This window comes from Fringilla coelebs, assembly GCF_963513975.1.
Source record: "Fringilla coelebs genome assembly, chromosome: 3".
Taxonomy (NCBI): domain Eukaryota; kingdom Metazoa; phylum Chordata; class Aves; order Passeriformes; family Fringillidae; genus Fringilla; species Fringilla coelebs.
The window spans coordinates 66,456,718-66,479,595 of NC_140030.1; the positions used below are offsets into that span (position 1 = coordinate 66,456,718).

At 38.3% G+C, this 22,878-nt stretch overlaps 1 protein-coding gene across 2 annotated transcripts in view; it reads left to right on the forward strand.

Moving 5' to 3' along the window:
* GRM1 (glutamate metabotropic receptor 1) overlaps nt 1-22,878 on the forward strand; it is a gene marked incomplete at both ends in the record, with an annotated part of 177,674 nt that overhangs the window by 24,980 nt on the left and 129,816 nt on the right. For both annotated transcript variants that reach the window (XM_084201589.1, XM_084201590.1), the window contains one exon: nt 10,259-10,508. In XM_084201589.1, coding sequence (XP_084057715.1) covers nt 10,259-10,508 — 250 coding nt within the window. The remainder of the gene's footprint in view (nt 1-10,258; nt 10,509-22,878) is intronic.

The window sequence follows — 22,878 nt, forward strand, 5'->3', positions numbered from 1 at the left end:
GGAATATTTTAGTGTGCAGATCAGATCTACCACACATGTTGTCATAAGATCAAGAGGCATCTATGTCAATCATTTATTGATTCAGTCAAGCAGAAATATTGAACACACTGCAAATCACTCCTTGATGAATACCTTCATCAAAATTCCTGGCACACAGGGGGCTGTGCCTTTTCCCAATGCTGGAGCAACCACATGGAATGGCTGAGGAGTCCCCCATAATTTTTTTGCCAAGAAGCTCACCTCTGCACAGCTGCAGATGTACTTTTCCTGTCAATGCTGCCCTTTGGCCACTGTCAAGGCCAAAAGCTTTGCTTCTTCACTGTCAGCGAGTGCCAAAGCTGAGGCCAGCAGGCAACCCAAATCTGCCTCTCACTCTGCCACCTCACAGCCTGCTTTGGCAGTGGCTGACAGGGTTCCTGGAGAGCGTGTACACAGCCAGCTGTGCAAGCACGGCTGCCTTGCCCTCAGCAGCTGCTGCTTTTGGATGTGCTCAGTGCAGGCACAGCCTTGGCCTCTCTCCTCCATGTCGCACCTGCCACTGCTCCATCCGTGGGCATGTGCCTCCTCTGGCTCTCCTTCTCCTTCTCCTCCTGGCTTCCCCTCCCAATAACCAGGACCTGGTGTGGTGCAGGAGCCTGCCCTGCCATCAGCCTCCCCTGGCAGCAAGGATGGCTCAGCTGCCAGGCTGCCGCAGCCCCATCCAGGGCCAGCATGGCTGCCCGGCCGGCTCTGCCCGGTCCAGGACATGGCACCAGCGCCAGCTCCCCTGGGCCACTTTGCTGGTGCCCAGTTTCTCTGTGGGCTTTGGCTCTCAGAGGGACCATTTGGGAAAAGACAAGGTGGTGAGAACAAGCAGGGCTTGTCCAGCTTTCCTGGTACATCCGGGGCCTGCAGGCGTTTGGTGGGCCTTGGGGCCTTGTGGAGGCCCTTTGACTGAGGGTCTCTCCTTGCCCTCAGCGGATTTTACCAGGAATATTTACTTGAGGACAGAGCAGCTGAAGCCATGGTGGAATGACACGCCTGGGTTCAGGTTGTTTTGAGCTGAGAACAGAAGGGTGCTGGGACCTTCTGGATGGCAGTTCAACTTGTGAGTACCCAGAAGCCATTCCTCAGGATCTATCTGTAAGCCCTGGCTGTAGAGGAGGCAAAACTTCAGAGTCTGCAATGTCTGGAAAAAAATGCAGTATTTTCCCCTTTCTTCATGATTTGTCTTTTTTTCCTATTTCTTAGCTCAGCAAAGGTCCATCTGTTTTCCCTCCATCGAGCAATTTTACAGGTCGGTGTAGCAGCACTGCCCTCATCTCAAGGATTCTTTAAGAACTGCATCAGGAGCGCTGCAGGGGCCTCCTGCCAATGCTGAGGCCTCCCCCATTAGGTCCTGGAGCACAGGAGGTGACCTGAGAGCATTCCTGAATGTGGACATGGGTGGGGGTATGGGAGGAGACTCAACCTGTCCAAGGTGTGGTTCCTGGGGTGCAGCCTGGCAGAGCTGCACGTGTTCAGGCTTATCACTTTCTCCTACTTGCATTTGGCCATTTTTTTCTACCTCTCAAGACTGCCCTTCCAAGTTCATTCTTTTATATTACTTCTGTGGGAGCTGTGTTAAGTAAACTACTAATTTGTTCTTTACTTGTGGTAATTCAGCTTTTACACTAATTTCCTGTACTAGCTCTGCCTGTATTCCCAACATTAAATCACCCTTTCATATGCAGATAATACAATAGCCTTCGGGAAAAGGTATTTCAAATGTTTCACCACTCAGCAGTAGACATGACATTTAACACTGTGTAACTCAGACATTTATATTGTGTCAATCCTTGCAGTTTTGAACTCAATTGGAAATGCTGGTATGATTATCTCTCCTCAACTTTATAACTGAGAGTACCTTTCACACTCAGGATTTGAATTTGTTTGTAGCTTTGAATTTATTTCACATAATATTATGAAATTATATTCATTTTCATCAAAACCTTTAATAGACATGTTCACCAGGGCAGTCACTGTTTTTCCTAAACACATTTAATTTAAACTACAATTGTTTTTAAAATAACATAACATTCTTCTGAATAATAAGTCTACAGTATTCAGGGATTTGATAAAGCATGCATCAAAAAACTTATCTTCTGGTTTGTAAAAATTGCAGGATTCTATTCCAATTAGATAACACAGTTTCTCTTATGATGGATAAAATAAGATTAGGTATAGTTTTATAGACAAAAGACTAAAATTTATCCGTTATATGTTATTCCAGATGCCATATAAGTCACATCTGGAGCTGTGACTCACATGAACAGAATGTATCAGTGTCTCACAATTATATGTAAGCCAAAATTGCCTTAAAGGTCATGAACTTTTAGCTCTGGGGTTGTAGTTCAGTAGCTTTTTGGACTTTTTTTTAATGATGTGTGTCAACAGCCAGTGAAGAGTAAAATTTAATAGTTTGTTTCTCTCTCTTAAAACTTAATAAACATCCGATAGTTTTGCCACTGAAATTGCACTTCAGTGGGAATAGGAAACTCCTCTTTCATAGGAAAATGAGTACAAAATACTCCTAAAAAAAGTGCCTCCTTTCTAACATACTTTATAGATACCTCCTGAAGTCATTGATGGTGCAGGTTATTGGGAAGTGGTCATAGTATTGCTGACTCTTTATGGAGCATTTAATGATGTTTGGCCTTCTAAGTGCCAGCCCATAAAAACATATAATTTGTGAGTATCTTGAATTACTAAAACAAAATAGCCATCTTTAACTCTCAAAATTATAAGGAAAGCTCAGAAACCAATTGCTATGTGTGCTCAGGTTCAGAAAGCAGATAACCAGTAGAAATATGATTTAAAATTTTCATTAATTCCTCTATGTTCAAACCCTCATAGTGCAGTACTTTTATGCATGATTTTTGATTGCTCAAGGTTTTAAATCTTGTGCTTGAATGTGAGCTAACCTAATTGCAAAACTGTCAAAGCATGTGCAGAACTGAGGATATGCTTCTTTCCTTCTTCTTGACATTTCTGCTCATATTACAAAAAGAGCAATATTGTTCTTCTATTTTGATGTCACTTCTGGGTATCCTTGCTATAACTACTTTGTAAATTATTTTACTAAGTATAATATTCACAGCAAGCTTGAAGCAAAAAGAGATTATTATAAGAGTTGAAACTTTATTCTTATGATTACTTTCCCCAGAATCATCAAGAAACACACACAAAAAAGTGTGAGATTTTTTTCTACCAATGCCAACCAACAGTTAATGCCAGGAATTACTAGATTAATTTTAATATTTTCTGAAGAAAACTGGAAGCCCCTTGCTGATAAGTCATGAACAGAAAGAGGAAGTTCAGCAAGCAAATTTGTTACAAGTAGTGTGTGTCAGCTAGGTTTGGACCTGAAATGGCTTGATTAGAATATAAACCTCTCAAACTCCTCAATAGATACATAATAAATAATCACTGGGTGTATGCTTTGAATACATTTAGGGAAAAACCAGCATGATACCACATTTTGGCATTTGTCTTATTAGGGAAGTGTCATTTAGCATTAGTAGTCTCATTACTTCAGGCTGAATTCACCTGTGGCTGTATTTCTGACAAGAATATCAATTAGTTGTTCAAGATATTGCACCTGCTGCTTTCAGGATGAAGGCTTAAATATAACCACTTTACTGAGTGGCAGAATTGTGCCTTTTTTGTGTCTTTTTTACTGAGGTTACACATCACTGTGGTGAGCTATTGGCAAAATGTACTTTGTAATTAATGACAGGAACTAACCTAGCATTTAACAAAATTATGTAAGTTTTCTTATTTGAAATATAATCTCATTTCTCTAATTATGTTAGGCATAGTGTATTGTTTAATTGATGTAATAATCACCTAATTCGGCATTTCAGCTTTTTTTTTTTTTTTTGAATCCTATGTACTCAATTTTGGTTAGGGAAAAACTAGGAAATGAAAAAAAGACAGTTTGGCCTTAACAGCTCACTTTCTGCATTTCTAGAAGGGCCTGAAGAAAACAGGCTGTAACCACAGATGGCTGAGATCTGTAGTGTACTAAAGATGACTCAGTTCATTCATTTAATATATCCTTCTGGCCTTTGTAAGGCTAGAGTGCAGTTGCTTGGAAAGAATCCAGAAAACTTTCCTAAGCTTAGATGAAGACAGAGTGCTTGCAGTGTACTTTCCATTTCTAACTATGAGTCTTCTTCTCCATAGCTAAAAGACGGTAAGGCCTCCATCCAATACAAAGTCCTTTTGACAATGTCAAAGATAAACATCTAGGGAAATGTAAGGGAAGTACTGACTTCCAGAGAGCCATGAGTTGGTCTGAAAGGCAAGATGAGGGTGGTAAGAAGGACTTTGATACTGATGCATGGTAGCAGGTTAAAAGCAACTTTAAGAACTGAGGAGATGGGTAGCTGGACCCAGTCTAAGGGGTAGGAAGCAGTAACCAATCCAGCTGGTCTTCAGGAGAGGGGAAAACCTCTAGTGAGTAGCATTGATGTTCAACCTGTATTAAACTGTCCTTAGGGGCCAATGTTTGCAGGACTTGTTTCTCTCTTCAAAGCCACTGTACCTAGAGAAACTGAAACAGCCACTTCAGCATTCTTTATAAAGCAGGTTTGGGTCGTTCCTTCCTCTGTAAACTGCTTAGAATGAAGGAAGTGGTAGAAGTTTTCCTTTTAAGCTTTGCAGTTTGACTGAGATTTTAGGTTGAGTGAAATTTGTAATTTTGATGTTTTCTCTGCTGTTTTGTCCTCACTGGTTACAGAATCAGAGCCCACATCCACGCAGAATTCTACTTGTTGTAAAATAGCCAGTACTTTAGGGTTTGGGGAGTACTGTCATAGGCTACTTTCTGAGGTGAAATTTACTGAGCCAAGGAAGATTTCTCAACATAATTTTCTATCTGAACTCTGAAAAGAAATTGTGTGGTAAAGGGCTTTAGATAGCAAAGTCAACATTAGGTGTAGAGAGTTCACTGAAAAAGAAAAAAAAAAACCCTACTTGGAATAACTTATAACTGGTAAAATCTGGCCCCTCCTGACATCAGTGGGATAGCCTTGAAAAAGATACTCTAGGGAAACATGGAAGTGTTGGATCCTTGCACTTTTCCCAGTGACAAAGAAGTCTGGCAGAGGCTGCATGGTGTTTGATGGCCCAGGAAGCTGTGTGTCAGCAGGGTTACTTTCTAGGAACACAGCATTTATGTTTGGGATAGACCACAATAATGCACTGTACTGGCAGATCCATTTCTACAACTTTTCTGGATTTTTTGTCAGTCTGGTACCTTCAGGGAAAAAATGCTCCCAATCAAAGGTGTAGCCAAACTGATGTGAGTGGTTGGATTATTATAGCTTAGAAAGTGAGTACTTGTCATTTCAGATTCTGAAAGTTAGATGATTCTGTATGTGCTCCCAAGGTGTTACTAACATACTAGCTTAACTCTGATGGCTGAAATTTTTTAGTTTGCAATCAACTAACAGTATACACATGCTTCTTTAATATGGTACTTGTAACAAATACGTTAAAAGTAGAGAACTTGATTTTTTCTTGTTTACTGACCTTACTCAAAGATGCTCCTGTGGCATAGGGAGGCATTCCATATTATAGGAGAGAAAACTGATGCTCTTTCTGCCTAATTTTTTTTCTGTTTAGTGGTCCCAAACTTCCCTGTCTTCTGATTTGTATTTGACAACTGTATAGTTACTGTTGTATCTAATATTATCACTAGTTTTTACAAATTGCTTACTGCAATATGTCAGGGACTAGCTTGACAATCAGATCATGTCCTTGCTCTGCTCTTCCCAAATAATTTGCCTTTGCAGCAGTGAAGATTTTTTAAAGTTATTACTTGCTGATATGTCATGCAGTCCTCTTGTTCTCATCTTATTTTCTCTGTCAAAAAGTAGTTAATTAGTTGAGTAAAAGAGATGTCTTGCAGTGAATCAATACTGAGCAATGAAGCAGACTTCATAACCTCCAGCAAGGTATTTACAAGCTTGGGAGAGGTGAAAAAACAGATCATAACATTAAGAGAGGAAAGAAGATGGCAAAAAATAGTTTCTCACTTGTTAATTTGAAAAGGGGAACTTTCTTGCAATATTACTTGCCTCTGTAGCACCTTGCAGTGAAACTGGAGTTTGTGGTTTCCTTATTTGGTGCATTACCTTTGTTGTGTGCTTGCAGGGTATATGGGAGTTTTTGTGTGTTCACTTTTGATCCAGGTTGTGGCTGCCATGGTTTAGAGGAATAAATGCAGCAAATAATCCCCTCATGGGGAGCAACAGATGACCTCACCTGAAGAGATTACTCATGACTGAGGTGGGTGAAGTAACTCTTGCTCCCTACCTTTTGTCATTTTAAGCGCATTGGAGCATTCTTCCAGGCAGAGTTCTCTGCTGAGGGTTTTGTAGGTGTTTCTCTAAATGGGTCTTAAAAATGTGTTTGGTATTTCCTAATGACACTTAAAGCAGAGGAAGAAAGAACAGTCTCAGTCTTTCTCTTCAGCATTATGGTCTTTAAGATTTTTTTTTTTAATGGTGATTAGCCTATATTTCAAAGAAATGTTCTGTTCAGTTCAAATATGAATGATTCATATTTCCTTATGTTATTGGCCAAATAAATCAATGGCTGATTTCATTCAAATAGATTAAATGGGACACGTTGTTTTGTTATTAAGCCCCCTGAAAACACAACACACTGTTATATGGCTTGAGAAGACCCACACAGACACTCTATGCATCCCTTAAGAAAAGTTTCCATGATTCTCATAAGCACTTCACTGCTGAGCTGTTTCTGCTCCATTTCATAAATGAAAAACAAATGGTTCTCTTGATAAAGAGAATGGGAACAAATTTGCCAAACAGCTGTAATAAAAAAAAAAGAACATATACCTTTTAGATGGAGCTCATGGGTTCTGCTCCCCACACTACTAAAGTGTTAATACAACCAAAGAGTGCTAGTTTCAGTATAGCTGTGGCACAAATGTAATACTTATTGGCTCACAGGAGCAATTTATGAGGCTGAATTTTTTGTTAGCTTCTTCTTTTGTATGTCTTCCATTGATCAAGATAACATCTCTTATTTTTACTACAGCATCTTAATGTTTTTTTAAAGATATTTAAGGCATGTAATGCAATGAGTGAGAACAATTACCACTATACTTAACTCTCAGCAGTATCTTCAGATATGCAGATCCTTCTCAGAAATGGCCTTATCTTGAATTTTCTCAGTGGTGAAGCAAAGCTTCCTTTGGCACTGAAAGAAAAATGTTATAAAAATCCTCTTGGCAAAATTGCAGTCTTGATAGGTTTAGAATTTACCTTTATACTGCTGTACAGACTCTGAATGAAGCATATAAAGAAAATATGTGTTTTTTTGACGAGGGTACAATTGAACAGACCTTGAAAAAGGTGAAAAACTGGCAAGGGCTGTTTGAGCCTCAATTGTAGGGCTCAAAGTATGTTACTGTCTCACCTACTTTTGGGTAGAGGTCAGAAAGAAAATCACAATAATAATTATTTTGCCTTTCACAGCTGATCCTGGTAGCAAAAGGTAGTTTCAGATAAGATTAGATCTTTTATTCAATGGCTCTTTCAAAGGAAGAAAGGTCTTAGCCTGGGGCCCTGATGTAACTCTTCACTGACTACAATCAGGAAGAGATGTCTTTCATTACAGGTTTCCCCTCTCAGCTGTCTGAGTTCAGATTAAAATGGATGTACCCACCAAGCTGGTACAGATGGCTGTGTTCTTGGCTATTGCACAGAATTAATTGGTGTTTTCTATTCCATATATGCCCTTACATTGTCCATACCTGAGTGCATTGAACAATCTATGTAGCGTATGTCGCACACTCGTTTTCTCTCTGATCTTTTTCCCTAGAGAGGAAAGATGTGCAGCATGTTGTCTTGCTCTGGGAGCATGGCAAACAGATTTTAAGTGAACCTCCAGGGTCACCAAGTCTCATCTCTGGCTGTTGCAGAAACCTACTTTACATAATGCTCTTGTGAGCTGAGCAAGCTCCAGTCAAACATCAGACTTCGTGCTGTTACTGGACAGCTGTTATGCTACTTTCATATAAGGATTGGAAATCTTTCCTTTAGAGTTGGAGATTTTCTGCCTTGTTTTTTGCCTATTCCATCTTGTGTTCATGTTGTTCTTGATCTTAATTAGTTTTTTCCCTTCTAGACTCTCAGTCACACTTACTGAATTTATAGACACCAATTTTTCTCTTAGCATATGTTTTGGTAGGCTGCTGTACCGTTAGTACGGGTTTGACTATGTTTGAGATAATTGTTATTTCATCAAAAAAATAAAGCAGAGAAAAATCATTCCAAATGGATTTAATTTTTCATTTCTTGAAACTGTTAACTTGAACTACAGCAAAATTAGTGCTTTACTGATGTATGACAAAACCCTTCCTTAAAGTTTGGGTAAGAAACCTGCTATATTTTTTTTAATATGTACTGCCCAAACATCTAATAGGATTCAGTTTAGTCTCCTGTCCCTCTTTAGCTAAGACTTTAAGAATAACACAGCTGTTTTCAAGGGAGTTCCTGCTGAACAAAGTTCCGCATGAAATTGGGAAGTGTATCCTGCTGAAACACAAAGTTCTTGCTAATGGCAAATCAGGGATGAGGTTGTCCTGCCAGTCAGGTACTTGAGGCAAGTCATCAAAGCAGCACAGCTCAAACTGTACTGCCTTGGAGTAAGTCCCTTGGTGACTGCAGGTCCTGGCATATAAATACCTGGAAATGCCTCCGTCTGGGTTGTTCTCAGCATATGAGAAGGCCACAGTGTCTGCCCAAGTACAGGGCTGTGGGATTGGGCTGCTTGGTGGGGGGTTCCCACAAGGGACAGGTCTTCCTCTCCTCCCCACACCCACGTAGGACTGCTGCTCTGGAGTACCTCTGGTTCACAGAAAAAAAAGCAGAATTGACCTGATTTGCTGAATATGATGTTGAGTCACAGGCTGGAAAAGGGGCCATTCTGCTGCGCTTCAAATTTATGAGAAACTAGGGCAGCTCAGTGCAAAGGGCTGGGGAACTTCAGTTTTGTGTTTGACACTAGACCTGTCAGGTTTGTCTGCAACTTAGTATGACAATGACTGCCATAGTTTGTCTGCATAGTGTTGATCTGTGGCAAATGATCCATGTTTTTTGGAAAAATGCACATATTTCTACTGGGTTTCTACAGAGTGCCTGAACTGTCTCTTGCTGCATTTTCTTTCTGATGGCTTTTTTTTTAATGAAGAAATTTAGGCTTACTCAGAAATTTCCTATTTCAAACAATTGCTGGAAATAGGGAAGTGGGACATCTTCAACCACTTCTTGAAAAGGTCTGGGTTTAGAAGTGATCAGCGTATCTGATTTTACTCCCTCATTAGACAAAAGAAGCATTATGGATATGGATAACATCAAATTAATGATTCTCTTTTTGGACCGTTTCTTGCTACTGTTAATAGATATGGGGTGTTTTTTAATCCATCTGCTCCTCTTGCGTGATGGGTGCTCATCATAAGTCCTGTGCTCATGTCAGGCATGAAATATTCAAAGAAAACTTTGGGTTTCACCTGTTTTTATAGCAGAAGGCACTCTGAGTTTTGTAAAATTGTTGTTTTGGCTTGCTGAATGTATAAAGAGAAGTGAATTTGAGAATCAGTTTTTATATATAGTTTGGACCACACAGTTCAAATATTTCTGTCATGGAAAGGGTAATTTCTGAAGTTCTTTCAGTTAGAAAGTCTCCTAAGAGAGACATCATCAAGCCTAAGTTTTAGCTGTCGTGAACATTGCTTGGTCAAATTAGTGTGACTTTGAAAATGTTACCAAATAAGCGTGTTTTAAATGTGCGTGCATCATTCATGTTATGCAGACAGCTTGAAATTAAATCCTTTTTTCCTTTTCCTATTATTGTTTTCCTAAATTAGATCAGCTGTGGGTTTTGCCATAGAAATGTTAATAAAACTTCACTCCTGCTGTCTGATCTGTCCCCTTTTCTACCTATCCTTTCCATGTTTAACATCCCCTTTACTCTCCATTGTTAAGTCAATGTAAGAAAAGAAACTTGTAGTCTCCATTTCTCCTAAGACGTACTGATACATGGATATCCTGTTGCTCCACTGAACTCTGAGCACATTCACTTTGATGGATGTCTTTTGTTCTTCCTACTGCTAATGCTTCTTGATTTTTGAGGGAGAAACTATCACTTTCCCAACAAAATTCAATTGGGTAAATGCATGATATATATATATTTTTTTTTTTAGGAAATTATGGGGAAAGTGGAATGGAAGCCTTCAAAGAGCTGGCTGCCCAAGAGGGTCTCTGCATTGCTCACTCTGACAAGATCTACAGCAACGCCGGCGAGAAGAGCTTTGATCGCCTGCTGCGCAAGCTGCGGGAGAGGTTACCCAAGGCCAGAGTGGTGGTGTGCTTCTGTGAGGGGATGACTGTCAGGGGCATCCTCATCGCCATGCGGCGCCTGGGGGTGCTTGGGGAGTTCCTGCTCATTGGAAGGTAAGGCTCTGAGCATGCTTTCTCTGCCTGTCCTCTCCCTCTCGTCCTGCAGGCAGGCCTTTGATTTCAGAACTGTGCAGCTTAGGCTAACGGTGATTTCCATATTTAATTGTCTACGGCATGAAAAGAAGTGGCAAGATGGTAGAGCAGATTCTCAGGAAGGAGATATGAAGATGTATGCCAGCTTGATCAGTGGTGATAGATTTTGCTGAACTAAATGTTAATTACTAACTCTTTTATATGGATATATGACACTCTGCTTTTGTGCTTTTGCACACTCTAGAGGAATGTTTCATGCACAGATTTTTAGACCTGAAGTGAAGAATTCTGGTCTGTATGTGATCTGTGGCATGTGACAAACTTTTATGTCACATTTTGAATTTGAAGAAAGGATGACCTCTCATAATTTGAAACTCCAATTACCAAGTGCTTTTGATTACTGGAATTTTTTTCAGTGTCATGACTACAGCCTTGCATTCTCAGTTGTAAACTTTGCTGTGATCTTTGCTGTTGAAAGCTGGGGCACTGATATTATGCAGACTGGTTTGGTTTTTAAAACATCAGACTTGCTGCTGGCTAAATGAGTATGTATGTGTTTTTTTATATCATCAGAGTAACAGTGCAGGTGTGTGTTGGACAGAAAAAAGCTGTTTTTATCAAAATGAGAAGAGTTGCTTTGCTCTACTAGTTTATCTTTGTAGGTAATCACTGAAATATAGTAAATTTAGTTCTATCATGCATTTTATCCACAATTTCATTTTTTGTGCTATTTCTTATTTTGAGGCTTCTTTGACTTTCACCTTGATTTCTGCAATGTCTTTGTCCATTTTCCTGTCTTGATGAACATTGCTGAAATGATGAGGATGGATATTTTCTGTCTTCCGTGGTGGATTGATAATGTCTACTTTAATCGTCTATTTACTCTCTGTTTCTTTATTTGTAATTTTAACATTCCTTGAAGGAATGTTTAAATTAATTCTTTCAAAGCCTTTGGCAGTTGTTTTCATACCTACTTAGCTTCTGCTGTCATTTGATCCTGACTTCTTTTTGTCCTGTTCTTTCCCTAAAATCTTTGGGTCTGTGTATGTGACTGAGATCCTCTCCTTTTGCTCTCTGCTGTGGTATTGTCTTCCCCTGACTGTATTGCTCCTCAAAACCCACAGTTATGATTTCTACAAGTCAAATAGCTACTCTGGCCTAAGGAATAGATTGAAAGCATTAAGTCAATCTCATCAATTTTTTGTTGCAGTCCTTGTTTGCTACCTATTTGAAGCTGAGGTTCTAGAGTATCTCCAGAAGGTTGTGAAGATAAGATGTAGCTCATTTGGACAACTGTCAGCACTAAAATAAAACAAAGAGAAGGACTGTATTGAAAATAGTGTATTCCAGATTGTGCAAGTGCACATTTAGTTCAAGTGCATAATTTAGTTTGCATCAGTTGAAATGAATAATGGAAGGCTTTGGGAGGGACACATTTCATGTATGGGTTTTCAGTGAATAGAAGAAACTGAATATAATACAATTAGTCTCAGTAACAGCATCCCTGGTCTTTTAGTAAACACCCTGAAGCTTTGGGCAATGCTGTGCTTTCTTCGTGTATTGTCACTGTAGCAGTGTCTCATTGTTCACTGATTTTGTTGCTCCCTCTTGATGCTGATCATACTGAGAACCAAATAAATGGAACCTCCTACATCAAGCCAGAACCCTTGGTTTCCTATTAGTCTACATACTACCCTGCTTCTTGAGTATGTGGAATATTTAACCTTGAAATTTTGACTTTGAGCCCTTACCAAACATAACACTGGTCCATAAAATTCAGTTGTTTTTCTTAGAATTTGTCCAACAGTGTAGTTCTGAGCTTTTTGTCAGAAATGCCCACCTATTAAATGGAATAATGGAATTTCTTTGGAAAAATCACTATGTGTTTTTCATGTAGATTTTCACATACCCTTCCTTCATGCTGGTAGTTGAGTATGGGAGACTCCTTTTAGGGCTGAATTGGTTCTGTCAATTGTAAAACAGGCTGGTTATTGCTTTGCATAGTCTAGATTGTGCACAACAGCTGGTTGAAATAAAAAGTATTATAGGGCTTGCACATGTTCTTATGTGCTTGCAGAATGAAAAGAAAAGAAATTTTCTTTGAATTGTCTTAAGTGATTTTAAAAAATGGCAAATTAGCGAACTTGTGAATAAGTAAGTTGCAGGGGAACTGCAGTGCTATGAATTTGGTCATCTATATACAAACAGGAGCCAAGGCACACATTAATGTTACTTTGATGTGCTATTCAGTCTTTTATATTGAAGTACCCAGCTAAGCAAAAATCTAAGAGCCTTTTAAGAACATTCTTTTAATGTAGGGAAGTGAGAGTGAATGAGAAATCAAGATTTTTTTTTTTCAATAATAAGCTAAACAAAGCCTTTAGTTTACCCACATATTTATTATCAGCTACATTTTATCAACTCCATACTCTGCTCTGACTCACTGTAAAGAGGGAGCCTTTGCAAAGGAACACCTGGCTTAATAGTTCTTTTCCTGCTACATCTTCAATATTGCTGTTTGTCAAAGCAGACAGGAACAGCTTAGCTTAACTAAATTCATGCTATCAGAAAGAGAGCTGGGAACTAAATTTGACTTCTGTTTAATCCTAAATTCAGTCTCCTTTACTACTGGAAGTGGGAGTTTTTATTTTAGTGAGAAGGGAATTCCTGTCTCTAAATCTGGAGGGAGCTGGAATTAAAACAGTACAATAGATGAGGTTACAAACCTGCCTGAGGCAGAATAGCAGATATTCTGAAATCAATAGTGTTGAAATGTAGCAGAGAATGAGTGAGAAAATTTATTAAATTACAAAATGATGATGATAAATTTTAAAAGGGACTGATAATGAAAGGGAAAGAAGGCAAAACTTGGTCATGGCTTTTTGTATAAAAATAAATAATAGAATAGAATTGGAGCAAGTAAAGGCAAAAATTATGCAAAAAAATTAACTGTAGTCTTAAGGGAATTCATTTCTCTTTTAGCAGAAATTAGTTTTGATGTGAAGAGATTATGTAGAAAGGTGCTCAACCTCATGTGTCTAATCATGTTTATGCAGGCCACTGGGTTTTATATTACTTAATAAGCATCAATTAGATTTTGTGAGAATTTTGCAAGATTGATCAATCTCCTATATATCCCCTGAGATCGTACATCAAGAAAAGGTGTGTAACTGACTTTTCAGCACCTGTATGGGTAATGAAAAGCAGATGATAAACAAACAAAATAATTTTTAAGAGATGCTCTGAGGTCACTGGAGAAGAGAAATTTTTTAGATGAATAGTTGGAAATTAAAATGCTCTTTCACGATTTGTTCCCAAACTCCTACACTCAATAGTTTGTGGAAAAATATAAGGAATTTTACAAAGGAAGGGTTATATTAGTGCACATGCTGTTTTTCAGTCCTTTGTAAAGGACTAGGTACTGCTTTACTTCTGTAGGCTTTCTGATGCTTTACAGTCTCCATTAATGCTGCTGCATGGGCTCTTGTAGAGCTATAAATTTTAAGTGTCAGTAGAGTGATCTCTCAAAGTTTGAATGCTTAGCAGTGAAGGTATGGTTGTGTAGCCACATTTTCTTCACAGAGAAAAGCAAGGCACAATTTCCCAAGGATAGTCTGGGATTCATATTCTCTGAACCTCAGAGATAGGAAAACCAATTCTTATCTCACTTGCTGTGTCTGTGTTTGTGCAAAAGTAGAATGCAATATGGAGATTGTTTACCCAAAGTGATGGTGGATGGTGTTTTTCTTCCTTGGCATATCAGGGCCAAGCATGTGTGTGTGTGTGTTGGGACTGTGCAGTGGAGTTGAGTGCTTGGCAGATTCAGTTTAGATGTAATGTAATATAATATAGAATAATATAGTATAATAAAGTAATCAATTAGCCTTCTGATAAGATGGAGTCAAATGCATAATTTCCTCCCCTCATCAGGGCACCCTGATTTTCAGATATGGTTGGATTCTTTGCTATCAACCCATTTTGAAGGGCAAGTCTGTTCTTTCTATGTATCTAATAAAACTCACTTAGCATAGGATGATGGCACTTTCAGAGTACTTACTGTGGTGAAATTTTTTCTGACTTCTCCCCCTTCAAAAGCCAATATAAATAATGGTTTTGGCATTTAAAATCACACTTTCTAAAATATTGACAAGGCATTATCACTGTAAACTGTTTGGTCCTATTATCTGGTATTTCTGGATAGGTGGAACTTGATTGCATTCAAGTGCAAGAGTAAACAACTTGTTGGTGAGTTGACAGAGAAATGTGACCTGATGTGGGCAATCCCTGGGCAGCAGGTTGTGTGGGAGGATTTTGGCAGACACCTACAGCAGTTATCACCTTCCAAGGCCTGGGATTTTATGGCAGAACACACATGTAATCCCACTGAATTGGTACAGTATTTGATAGAGGAATGCTTTGTCTACCCCAATCAGGCCCATCAGTTTCTTAGCCCTGAGACTATTGAGCCTTTTTCAGCTCCATCACAGCAGAGGAAGGAGAGCCTCTGCACTTGAGGACACCATGGCTAAGACAGGCACCTAAACCCTATGTGCAATAATCACCCCAGCTGTCAAAAAGTGGTAGCAGAGGTTGACAGGTCCATAACATCATTTAGTGAGGGAGGAGGAAGAATCTGGTCAGGAAGCTGGCCTTTCTGCAAGGAAGCAGGAGACAAAGGAAGTTGCCGAAGTTTCTCTCTGTTTGAATCTATTTTAATTGGCAGTAAATTGTTTTAATTTGCCCCAAGCTGAGTCTCTTGCCTGTAATGGCAATCTCCCTTTCTGTATTTTAACTTGTGAGATTTTTTTCTCTCTGTTTTCTTCTTTTGTTCTCTTCAGTATGGTAGATGGCAGGTGGCTGGGTGAGCGTTTGGCTGCTGACCAAGGTTACAGAATTTGCAGTGCCAAAAGTATGATGTTATGTATTTCTCTTTCATTCAGTTCTGACATCACAAGTAACATAAGAGTATCACAAATACCACCTCACATATGTGGCTGACTGCCTGCCTCTTGCTCCCTGATGAGTCCCTGGTGCCAGTGGCTCATGCATTACTTATCGAATGACTGAGAATGTTCAACTGTTGATGGAATACTCTTCAAAAGGGAGATGACCATCAGAGGATATGACTGTTCTTTTAAGTTTTTCTAGCTGAAAGAAAGATGCTGTACTCTGTTCTCCAATGCACCATGTCTTCTTCACATGGGCTGCCCCATATTTATGAAAAATCAATGACAAATGTCCACATTCTCCAAAAGCAGCTGAAATGTTTTGCAGGGCCAATGTGTTTAATTCCATTAAGAAAAAAATTGCTATATTTAGGTACTTAAGAGATAACAAAGAAATGAGTAAGAACCAACAATATGTTGTGAATGGGGGGAAAAACCCTGCCTTGTGCCTGCACAGATTATCGAGGATAGCTTTGGGACTTATAAAACGGACAAAAACAGTAGATATGGTAGAGTGTTGCTCATGATACTGTTTTATGCCAACTTGTTATGAATGGGAATGTCTTAAGAAAACTGGTAGTAATCCAGCACTGCCAAATGTATATGATTGAATCCAAATAATTCATATTCCATGTGCTGTTCTTTGAGAGAGCAGTTTGGGTGCAGTGGAAAATGCAAAGTAAAGATGACAAGACAATTGTCATGCTGAAAATAAAAAGAAAAATAGTAATTTAAGACCCAAAGGTTTACTTTCCATGCATTTTGCTGCAGAAAGAGGACTGTTTTTTCTTCCTGGTACCTCCATGACCAAAGATGTTTAGAATGACTACTTTTAATGTTTCTGTTGTTGTTGACACTCCAAGTTGATGGAAGACTGTGCTTAAATAAATGTTTATTTATAATCAGAGGTTTAGCTGTGTTTGGATTCAAATTCCTAGATTAAAATTGAGGTAGATTCTGTAAAATGCTGAAATAAGTCATTATCATTTTTCAAATCCTTTCAGAGTATAACTGAAGTTGACATTTAAGCAAAGTATTGTCAATTAAGATAGTCCCACCTTGCAACATCAGACCATTTCTTGAACATTATCAAGGTTTGTAATGGGATCCACTGCTAACTTAAAAGTTTGAGACCTCAGAATGTGTCCCTAGAAAATTTTATACCTTACTCATGGTTGATTTAGTAGTTGCAGTCTATCACCTGTTTACTATGTCAAGAATTTATAATCTGTGTGGATGAAAACAGAATTACATTAGGCAAGAACACTGAGCAAGCATATTTTGTTTACCCTCTAAACTACAATAACATCAATCAATGTTAAAATGGGATTGCATATTAAGTGCCCGTTAAATAGCAGTATATTTGAGCAGAACTGCATTTTGAGTCTTAATAAAAAAAGCAATGCTCACTTTTATAGAGACAAAAAAATACAACAAGTATACATATTTTTTATGGTAAGTGGGATTTATGTATTGCAGTGGGCAAATTTTAAAATATGGGCGTGTTCTTTTGTCTTTTTACTTCTTGCTTCTATGTGATGTGAGTTAAACTAGGTTTTGTGTGTAATTAAATCTCTTTCATATGAGCATCCAGAATTAGTTTTAAAAATATGTATTAACCCTTAGCTATTTCTGTGTATGCACTCAGTGCTTTAAATGAGGATGAAATGTACAGAACTTTTAGATGAGATACTGGTACTTTTGTAAATGATTATTAAAATACCAATTTATAAGTTAAGATGTTTTACTAAGGTAAATACTCAGTTTTTTTAAAGTCATATGAAAGCTTGCTGGCTTGACAAACAGGACATGAAAACATGTTTTAAAGCAATATACACTGTTTAATGGTAGCCATTAATGTACCTTTTCCACAAATGAGAGAAAGTAAAGGACTAGTGGGTTTTTTTGGTTCTGAAGATGTAATGCAATTGATTATCAAAGCAAAGGAATTGTATCTTTTACTTGCTTAAGTCACTGGAATAGGAGAGGAAACAAAAACATACAGCTAAGTGTCTAAGTAAAATTACCAAATGTTATGCTTGAATTTTATGATGGTAAAATTTGTGGGGAAAAAACCCTCACAAAACTTCTGGGATTCTAGCGCAGTTTATGCTTCTTAGCAAAGGAAAGCTAGGGCTTGGTTCAGTATTTTCAAATTGTCCTGGAATGTGTTCTGCAGGAAGAGTTATCTAAGCTAGTAATGTGAATGGAAGGAAAGACCAGCCTTGACAGAAATAATTTACCTTGAAGTTTTCTGCAGAGTTTTCCAACCCTGAAAATGTACAAAAGTTCAAGATCTGCTTGTTGTCTATGAACTAGTATGGATGTTAGGTAATTGAATTATTAAGTAGTACAGTGTGTTAAGGGTTTATTTATTAGGCAAGTATATGTTTTAACATGCTTCTGCAGAAAACGAGCTGGATGGCTGCTGCTCACATGGAAAATGATGTTGTACTTTTATGTGAAGGAATCATATTGAATGATGTTATTTCAAGGGTCTTTGTATAATTTATGTAGGGCCAGACTTTGTCAGACACGTCTATGTGATGCTGAGGTTCTTTATAAATGGCTAAGAACCAAAGCAAAATTTGTTTTTCTCACAACAGTTAAAATAAGACCCTAATACTGTGATCTTTCAAATGTCTACAGTTTATTTTCAGTTCCTTTTAGTGTGCAAATAGAAATGAAACTTAAAGAAGTTCTGATAAAAAACATGAGTGAAACCCTCGCTAAAACTCTATCAGTTTTTGTAAGGATTATTTTCTTAATTCTAAGCAGCAAATTAATCACATTTTTTTAAAGAGGAAAAACAGAAATTGAAGATTAATGTTACCTGGAATAATCATAATAATTATTATGAAATATTTAAGAATAATTATTTTCTTGTTTCTTGACATGTCTTGGTATAAAAATAGATTTTCCTCCTGCAATACTGGAATATATATCCTCAGCTGTTAGTAATAGTTCCAGTCTTTGGATCACTAAAAGAACATTGATAATACAGTTAAATTATTGACTGAAGAGGATGATAATTGCCTGAGCTGTACCCATACAAACAACACTTATTTTGACAGGCGCAAGCACGCCAAGGGGGAAATAATTTATGTTGCAATTTAAGCACCTTTCTCCTGCATTCTGGAAAGGAGGGAATGAAGAGCTTTAGAGCTCCTTTGAATAATCAGTTGGCTGCACTTTCAGTGCAGAAACTTAGTGCTTGTTTAAACCTTTGGCTCATTAAGCAGAGAAGGTAACATAAAGAGCAGGGTATGATGCTGTGGAGAAAGGCCATATATTTTTTTATATTGCCTGCTTTTCATTACTTTTTTCCCTTTCTTTTACAAATGCCCTTAACCTAATGGCCTTTGCTGGAGAACCCTGGTACTTTTCCAAGGCTGGAAAATGTGCACAACTTTCAGCAGTCTGAGGAGCTGAATTCATCTGACGGGAGGCTAGCCCTGAAGCATCCTCATGAACATGCACTGTGAAAATTTTACGTCATGCAAATGTTGCAATCTGGCAGCCAAATACATTATGTCTCAAAAGCAGAGTTCAAAGTGACTACAGGCAATTGACCCATGTTGATAGATTCATAGTCTGTTGATTTTCTGCTGAATTTTTCAGCCAAGAAAAATCCTTTCAGTTTCTGAGGCATAGTAGGAGGCTTTAGGACTCAATGATGTCAAGAACTTGTTTCACTAAGTCAAAGCTGGCTCTTTCATGCTTCACTATAGCCTTTTCAGCACCACCAGCCTGTTCTGCTATAGGACTAAAGGACTGTGGACTTAAGGACTGGCCAGCTCTTGGCCACATATCATTCTAGTCTTTACTTACCTGCATCTTAGTTCAGTTATTTGTACCTCAGAGAGGGAGAATCAAAAGAAGAATTTTGCTTCAAAGTCTTGCAATTTCACTGCTGCCTGATAAGTGACCTGGCACTTATTTTAACCGACTTTAAACCACATGCATTATTCATGATGAGCTATTTGTGGGTAAGCTTTGATACCTAGGGCTCATACAGTTATTTTCTATGCTGGTGATTTGGTTGTATTTATTCATTGTGTGGGGAGTCAGTTTTAAGGGTTTTTTTCCTCCTGGCCCTCTTTGAGGGTAATACTGTAAGGATGTAATGCAAGTCAGAGCTAGAAAGAAAAATACACTACTGTTGTTTCACTTAATAGAAATGGAGCAAGCTCTTTTCTTCTGCTTTGCAGAATCAAACTCAATTCCTTCTTTCATTGTTAAGATGAGGCTTAAAATCATCTCTTGCATGTCAACATGAGGACCAGGAAAGCTGCATAATAGGTCAGATTTCAGCAATTCTGTATGCAGAAATAAGAATGTGAATATGACTCCAGTTACAATTTCTGCTTATTTCTCACAGCAGGGTGAATCATTATGAGTTGCCATTTATAATCTATAAATTTTCTCTACACTTCCTTTGGTATATCTCTGAATATACACTTTTAGCTGCTTCCTTATTGTTATATATTACTTGCATTCTTCAGTTCCTTGTTTACTGCATTTTGTTCCTTGCATCCTCATCCATTCTTTCTTGGTCTTTCTGCCTCATTACCTGAGTCTGGACCTTCTTGAACCCTTCAGCATCTGCTATTTTGTGTAGTAAAAAGTCTGTAGTGCTGGTGTAATTTCCTTTCTGCTAAGTCATGAAGAGTTTTGACATTTCCCTAATCAGAAATGGAGATAAGAAAAACTTGCTCTTGAAAATCTTACTCATCTAAAGGAGATGCTTGAGGAACAGGTTAATTTCATGGCTCTTCTTTTGTGTTAGGCAGATGAGCACCCTACACCTAAAGCCATAATTAAATAAACTTACCAATTTAGGAATGATGTAGCCTCTTTTTGTTTGTAGATGTGCAACAAGCAGTCAAAAAAAAAGAGGCCCTTCCACTCAAAAGCAGCTATGCAGCTAAGACTGGTCCTTTTGTTGTTCTCAACTGTTCTTGATGGGAGTTTGCATTATTATTGCCATTAAAAATACAAGATGGGGTATTTGTTATCATAGTAACCACTATTGCCTTTACAGACCTGAAATACTGTAATTGACCTGAATCTGGACTCATATGCTATCCCTGGTATTTTAAAACTAAGTTCTGAGGAGAGGCAATGTATAAGGAGAGAAACTAAGCCAGTGCTCTGGAGGTTGACAGCTGATAATTCTCAGAGTTGCAAGCTGAGTGCATGTGAGGACTCACTAAGTAACATAATGTAAGCAAACAAACCAAATGCCAAAGTCTGTTGAAAGCACCACTGCTAAGGCCAGTGCCCAGACTGGTTTTCAGTGGAACACCTGGAGTACAAGACTAGAGGTGTTAATCTGCTTGCATCTCAAAGGAATTGTCTCAGCAGGGTGATTACACTGTATTTTAAATGAACCTTGAACAGCAATGGGGAGTTTGCAGCATTTACAAGACACTCTCTGCTGTCTCTAAGCTTAATAAAAATAGAAGATGATAGAGCACAATGTTTCTCGAGAGGTCTATGTCCAAGTATGACTGATTTCTTTTATCTGTTTGCCATTATGTTTATGGGAAAACTTCTTAGATGGGGAGACTTAAGTAATTGTACCACCAGCTATTCCAGCAGAGTAACAACGGCAGTTCTATAGAGATATAGGCAGAATTAAGAATGATGAAAGATAAAAGGCTAAGAAAGGAGAAGAAAGAAAAATATCCATTATAGGAAGGCAAATAGAATGTGGAAGTGGGGGAGGATGAGTTATAAAAGTCTGTACATAAGACAGAGATGAAGTGTGGTAGAGGTTCGGTTACAGACAAACCTCTTGTTTTTTTTTCTGATTTAGACTGAGGTATGTTAAGATACATGAAAAAGCAGAATCATGATTCCAAACAGAAAAAGTGGTGGACTGCTAGCACATCAGGCTTCCATACAAGAATGCTTTTGCTGAACTGAACCTCTCCAGTAAAATATCGGGGGCTGAATTCTGTTTTCATGCTGCTGTGACTCATGAGTGACACTCTGGGCTCCTAAAGCAAGTGTGAAATAAGAATATCTTCCTGATTCGAAGATCTTACCTGTAAAAAAGAGAAATATCCATGCATTACAAGACTGTGTTTGTCAGTGGTGAACATTCAGTGATTCAAATGAAGATCTTTTGCTTCCACTCTTTTTTTTCCTCTGTGAAGCAATGTATCTCCTAGAATGTTGTCTGGCTATTTTGTTTTCAAACCAGGTGATTGACATTTCTTGTAATTTTCATCCTTGGTATAGAAATTCCAGATGTTCTTGTTTAGAACTTCCTAAGCTATTAACTTTGAGAAAAACTGAGAGCCTGGAGTTCCCAATATTAGCCTGAATATAAGAGAATGTCTTTGTACTTTACACCTGCTGCTTTTAATTAAATCAAGTTTTTCTAATGGAACAGGGAATATGAGTCTACCAGGATTCATTTTCATCATTTATGTTAGACATAGCATCACATGATGTCCTCATGTCATTTGCTAACTAAATGCACTGTTTTTAAAGTCCTGCATGCTACAAACACTCTGGGGAAAGGACAATATTTTAGGTCAGTGAAATGCCATACAAAGAGCGGTAACCTTGGCTCATAACTGAGTTTGCTAATCCCTTCTGCTACTCATGCAAATAGTAATAATATTTAAAGAGGAATAAAAATATTTTAGCAAAGAATGTGCAGGAAAGACCAAACACCAAGCAGAAGAGGGAGATAAATTATGTGTGCTTTCAAAAATGTTATTTTGATCTTCCATGAGGGTCATGGCCCCACTGCTAAAGTGGAGTTGCTCAGCATCAGCAGGAGCAGCTGTTTCTCAAGTCCTGATAACCATGGAAAGAGGTTGACTGGGAGCCTGGAGAAGAAAGTGTCTATTAAAGTGCTGTGGTTCTTCCAGACTGTATAGGCACACTGATAAAAGCTTCCATTTCTCTGACAGAGCTCCAGAAACAGATTCTGCAAGGTGATGGAGACCTACCCTGAAGTCTCCTTTTCCTGGCTTAAGGCAATGAAAGTTATGCTATCAAATCTAGTTCCTCATCTTTTAAAAATGGAAGCTTTCCTTAGCCAGAGTCCTTGAATTAGAGAAAACTGGGTTTGTGATCCCCTTGTAATATTCTGAGATCCTTGCAATCAATGATTTTAATATTGCAGTTTCCACTAAAGAATGTGGCTGTTTCCTTGCAAGGTTTTCTACCAGATTAAAATTTACTTTTCCTGTTAACCTCAAATCCCTTTGAGTCCCTAGACAAACAGACCTTCATATACCTGCTCCTTACCTATCTAAATTTTCCAACTCTCTGCTCCTGGCAGCCTCTAAAATAAACTTCATACATTGTTAATAATTAAATCTGCAGCTCAGTGAAAGCTGAAATAGTGGAGACACTCCAAG